This window comes from Corythoichthys intestinalis, chromosome 8, assembly GCF_030265065.1.
Source record: "Corythoichthys intestinalis isolate RoL2023-P3 chromosome 8, ASM3026506v1, whole genome shotgun sequence".
In the NCBI taxonomy this organism is placed as follows: Eukaryota; Metazoa; Chordata; class Actinopteri; order Syngnathiformes; family Syngnathidae; genus Corythoichthys; species Corythoichthys intestinalis.
In genome coordinates this window covers 40,808,138-40,814,137 of record NC_080402.1, presented here as the reverse complement: position 1 = coordinate 40,814,137, position 6,000 = coordinate 40,808,138, and the positions used below count along the sequence as shown (strand labels likewise).

General features: G+C 39.7%; 1 protein-coding gene across 6 annotated transcripts in view; it reads right to left on the bottom strand.

Annotated features, from left to right (window-relative positions):
- The window catches only part of wbp1lb (WW domain binding protein 1-like b), a 42,337-nt gene continuing 36,337 nt past the window's right edge, over window positions 1-6,000 (bottom strand). For 4 of the 6 annotated variants that reach the window (XM_057843402.1, XM_057843403.1, XM_057843404.1 and 1 more), the window contains one exon: window positions 1-3,293. In XM_057843402.1, coding sequence (XP_057699385.1) covers window positions 2,515-3,293 — 779 coding nt within the window. In that variant the 3' untranslated portion in view covers window positions 1-2,514. The remainder of the gene's footprint in view (window positions 3,294-6,000) is intronic. The other 2 variants (XM_057843405.1, XM_057843401.1) reach the window with 1 other exon arrangement.

Sequence of the window (6,000 nt, the reverse complement as noted above, 5' to 3'; positions counted from 1 at the left end):
ACAATTCGATGTTGATTGATCGAAACTGAAATGTTTTATTAAAAGTACATCCAACTTGTTGGTGTTGACATCGAAACATTCAAAGAAAATGTGCACATCCACATAATGTTGTGAGTCTTTGGCATGATTTTACCTGATTGGGTTGAACAAGCATGTTCAATCATCATGTACCCTTCACAAATATCAGCATGACACTCAATGTTACACTTAAGGTCATGGAGAGCAGAACAAATAAAGCTAATTGTTAATTAAAGTCTTGTCTAGAACCTGTCATGTGATTGTACATGTGAAAATAAAGTGGTTAACTAATGTTATACATTTTTTTCAATTAAATAAAGCAAGAATGATTCCGCTCATCTTTGCACTACATGTACGACAAGTTTCACAATTTATAATGCACAGATAGTACTTGTGATGTACTTTCTTAGGCTCACACCAGTAAAGTTTATAGAAAATAGAAATTGTGCTTGAAAGGTTTAGTTGGCGTAGAGGCACACTTAAGTGTTTCACTGAATGAGTTTTCGCATTGGCTAATTAAAATTTGCTTTGTGCTTTGTAAAATTTGCTAGCCGATCCATTAAGTCTGCAAATGTACTTAACATTGTATGTATTTGTGAAAATAGTTAAGTTCCAAAGTGTAATCAGTCCCGTTCTTCAAAGTAAAATTTTCATCAAGGCGTTAACCTCAGGAACGTTTATATTTACAGGGCAGATGTGCAAGATTCTACCACCAGGTTACAGATCAATAACTGATCTTTTACATGTGGCCATTTTGTTTTTTAGTGCAGAATTGTCATTAATTGTAAATTGAACTGTTCACATTCCTACACAAGGAATGTTTCGTCTGTTCTCTACAATGTCAAATCACATTCAGGCATAGGCAACTCGATAGGTATTATATACATGGCATTTTAAAAATGCGAGGGGCTTGTCCATATAGTGCCTCCATTTCAGGCTGTATTTGTGCCATAGTTATAATACATGGGTCATTTCACCGTTCCTGCAACTATTTAAGATGATTACCATGATTGTGAGGGGTCTAAACGAGCTTTATACCAGGGCAAGTAGGTTCAAACCTCACAAACAAAAATGGTAAAGGCGGGAGGGGGTTTAAAATAGACAAAATTCCCATTAAGGTTACTATATCAAACAATCATCTAAGATGGTAACATGTATAGCATTGACTTGTGCAAATTACTACATATATCTATTGATATTTTTTGATTTAGCAGTAACTTATGAATACTCAGGGCTGCAGACTGCCTATAAATGCAAGCACTGTACCCTTAAAATTTGACATAGTACAACTAAATATTTCACCGTGTCATGCCTGATCATACCAATTAATTTGCATTATTATTAATATTTTTTTGTTGGGCAAAGATTGTCGTCCAGTTCTTAGTGATGATGCACAAATGAGATGTTTAAGTATTTATTAGCAACATAAAGAGCAGAAATGTATTTTTTTGTCTTGGAACCCTGAATTCCACTAGAGGGTAGGATGCTGATTTTAAATGCAGCAACTAAAATCAGCGCTTTTATACGGTTTTGCTGGTGAAGGTGATAATCTGCTACAGTGAATCAAAGGAACTATTGTAATGCCATATAAATTGTCTGAGTAGGCACATATTACTAACAATCATAGAGTTGAAAAAAAAAGGCAATATATTGACCAACAAGCGAATCCGTTGCATTTCAACTCACAAATTAACCATGTGTTGCAATTTAAGACATACTTATGAAAACAAAATGATAGTCTTTAAAAGTTAAACGCTTCATTATAAAAGATAAATACTATTTGTGCAAAGTAGAGACTCATATATAGATTTTTAAATGCACTTATAGCTAGTGGTTCAAATTGAACAAAAAAAAAAAACAAGCGTTTTTAAAGCGTACTTGCAGGTGCAGGTCGTTTCTACAGTAAATGCCTGCTGCTTATGTATTACAATAACTAGTTCACTTCCTCCAGACACAGGCACCAGGTATGGACGTACCTGGCGATTGACATCAGTCAAGATCCTGTTATGGCTCCTGTTACAGCGGTTCCATCTTAGCTAGGTGTATTGTCATTACCCGATTGTGACAGTTCATGCAGCTACGTCACTTGCTCTCAAGCTGTGACATCGCCAAATTAGGTCTGCTTCACATGCCCTTCTGGTTTAGAATGGATTTCTTACACTGAATCTATCAAGTATATATCCAGAGTGCAGTCACAGCTCGTGTGCAGTCACAATCGAATAGCCTGCCGCAATCGGGTAGTGATATGTATCACATTCGTATGAAGATATAACTGGGTTGAGCTTGTCATATGCAAGAGTTGCCTTCTGTCCGTGCAGAAGTCTGTGAAGGCCACCTCGTGTTCCAGTGTGAAGAACGGCTCTTTCTCATCAATATTTTTGTTTGGGAATTTTACTTCTGGATCTCACAAATAATTTGCAGCTACTCTCACTCTGAAAGTCTTGACACTTAAAACCCTTTGCACCAGAAAAAAAACTTCCATGTAAAATGTGTGGTTCAACCCAGGGGCTCAATGGTGGTGGTGTAGTGTGGACCCTCTTGCTCATTGATAGTGTGAAGGAGAAGGCATACTGGAGGGTGCAGTGAGGCACTTCCTGGGAGGTGCGCCGTCTGGGAAGATCCTGGTGCCATCCGCCTTTCCGACCCACCAAGCACCTGCTCCTCTTCCCCGTTGTAAGAAGAACGGTGTACACAACTGTCACAGAAGTCTCCAGCCTCCTCCTGATCATTTCCCTCTCGACCGAGCAGGCTCTCCAGCTCACGAAACTCCTTACCTTCCGGACCACCCACTCCACTACAGCCACTGCTGCCACGTGTGCCACACACACACACTTCAATCCCAGAGTCGCCTGTAAATCGCCGCCTTCTACCATTAGGGAGTCTATCTTTGTCATCCGAAAGGTCCTTCAAAAGAGGATCCTTGCAGTCGTTTTTTTCCTCAAAACTGAGTCTTTCGCTACTAATCCCATCTGACAAAAGTATCACGCCAGAGTCTTGTGTGGTCTGTGGAGCCTTGTTGTCAGCCTTTGGCATTAAATCTAAAGTAGGTGGCTGTGGCTCCACTGGACTGGACCCATTGCACAGGCGATCCGCATTGGGGGGCACTGGTGTTGGTTGAACGGCTGGACAGTGACCATCCTGCTGCTCAGTGTGAGACTGTGAGGAAGGTCCTGCTGAAGAAGGTCCTGAGTGTAAAACACTGTAGGGTGGAGGGGGCGTGGATGGCCGGTTGACTACTTCTTCATAATCTGGCAGGAGGTAGCTTGGCAGAAACCCTGGAGAAGTACATGAGGTAAGAGACTCAATACAAGGGCTGTACCAACAACAATGCATTCACGGAGATAAGAATCTCTAACACACTTGATGGGTTTGGTTTGTCAATACAGAAATATATGGCTCGTGGGCCATTGGTCACCAATGATACAAAACATGAAATTCCACTGTACGTATACTAAACCCCAACACACACAAATAGGCCTGCACAATGCGATGTGCGCATTGGGAATAGTCCCATTGCATTACGTGCAATTGTTTTGTTTTTTAGAACACAAATCCGTGCGATTAAAGTATGCAAAACTGACGAAATTTGTTTTAGTGTGTAATAGGCAGTGTGGAGTACCTGTTTTTTTAGTTTTGTTTAATATGTTTGCTGCTGTTGAAGTTTGAAATACCGTGTTAAATAAATCATGCATTATGCAGGGACTAGGCCTGTCGCGATAACAAATTTTAGTGTGCGATAATTATTCTCATAAATTATTGCGATATGCGATATTATTGCGCCCCCCCAATTTTTTTTTAACCAATTTACAATAACACAGTGAGAATACAGAATATATTAATAGATCAAGTACACCCATTTAAACGCGATAAATATTTACTCTTAAATTCAAAAATACTTTTTAAGAAATCACAACTACAAACAATAGACCATGCCTCTTAAGTAAAAAACAGCAATATTGATATCGCACAGAAACATAGAATAAATAAAATGTGTTAAAAAAAAAAAATGCACTTAATAACTTAAGCATTTAGGCAAATGAAAACTTTTCCCGTCATAGCTTCTGCAATGGTGTTCCATAGGGATGAAATGATACAGTTAAGTTATGGTTTGGTACGATTTTTAAGATGGGGGACACGATTTTCGATCCGACTCAATACATTTAATGCTCGGGGGGGGGGGGGGGGGGGGGGGGATTATATATATATATTTTATTTTTTTTTTTTTTTTTTTTTTTTTTTTTTTTTTGGTACGAGCAAACGAGCAAAAATTAAATTGCCATCATAATATTTATGTGCTTACTATCCTACTGATCTGAAAAAAATTTGTATGAAAGTGCTGGGAACAATCTTTACTGTTTGTAAAGTGAGGCAGGGCACACTGTTGATTGCTACAGCTCTCTTAGCAGCTAGGTTTACTACATGAGCAAGACATCCTATTTGTGGTCGGAATCCATCTGTGTCACGTACTGAATTAACAATATTTGCAACATTATCTATAGTCACTGGTATGGATTGATTTGGCCTTTTTAACTTCCATTCAGTCGTGACAGTTTAGAATTCATCGATGTAGTATATGGACTACGTGTCCCATAATCACTCTGGGCTCACGTAGCCAATGGCATGGGACGTAGTACATCTAGTTTGCCATTTCATGATATCTAGTGTTAGCAAGCGCCGCTGTAGTCACGTCTGCTCATTACTACACAACACCGGCATATGATGTAATGACAATCGACTTTCATAAACAGGACGAGTTTGAAGCAGCTGTTCGTTGTCAAAGGGAGGTTGTTCGTAGCAGCCAAGTCGGTAACAATGTTTTGGCGGACGTCGTTGAAAATATCCGGCGTTGTGCCGAAAAATAGCCGCCCCGCGTGAAATGTCACTCCTGACGGGAGCGCCCACACGTCAACAACACCGGCGCGCCATAGATGGTCCACAGTCACTCCGGAGCACTAAGGCGGCCGGTATACGTTAAACAATAGGATATAATGGGAACGATTGGCTCCGGCGCTAGTTTTTGCCGGATTGAACGAAGATGCATTTTGCGCAGTTGATAACGAGGAATCCGAATTTTTAACAGCACGCCTGCCGCGCGCGCGCACGCGAGGCGATAAATCGCAGCGGAAAAATTGCCGCCTTCGCGCGATAAATGGAATTATTGCATATTGCGACAGGCTTAGCAGGGACATGGATCCCTTTTAGATCAAGCAATCCATCATTCACAGATGAACCACCTTAGCCTGGATTAAACAGTATTACAGTGGTACCTCTACATACGAAGGTAATTCGTTACAGGAACTTGTTTGTAAATCGAAATGGTCCTATGTCGAGCAGGATTTTCCCATAAGACGACATTATAATTCTATTAATTCGTTCCACAGCCCGAAAACCTACACTAAATTCTCAATAAATACTGATGTTACCATTGCAAAGTTCCAACCAGATTATACCAGGCTATAAACCACACCCATCATATTTGACAAGAAAACTGTAATTTTTCATATAAACCACACTGGACTATAATCTGCAGGTGTCCACAGTGTAGTTTGGTGTATTTAAACCAGAAGCCATCCAGCTCATCATCCTATAAATATCCATACATAATTTATAAACTGCACTGTGGACCATAAACTGCATGGCTCATGGAGGGGGGAAAAAGTAGCGGCTTATAGTCCGAAAATTACAGGACAATTCTAAAGGAGCCTTTCATTTTAGATACAGCAGTTAAGAATTGTTATCATTTACAATATTGAATAGTCTATGAATTAAAGACTTTAAATCATTTCGTCACATTCAAGAGCAATGAAAGCGAAAATTCAGTTTATATAGCAGCGTCAACCAGTGTATTTCAGTCAGTTCTATAGTTTTACCATTTCTAACTAACTACATTACAAATGAAGAGGAGTGCAGAACATTACCAATGTCAAAGGGTGCTTTCACACCTGTGGTCCGTTTTTTTCCGATTCATAGGCTAAATCGATA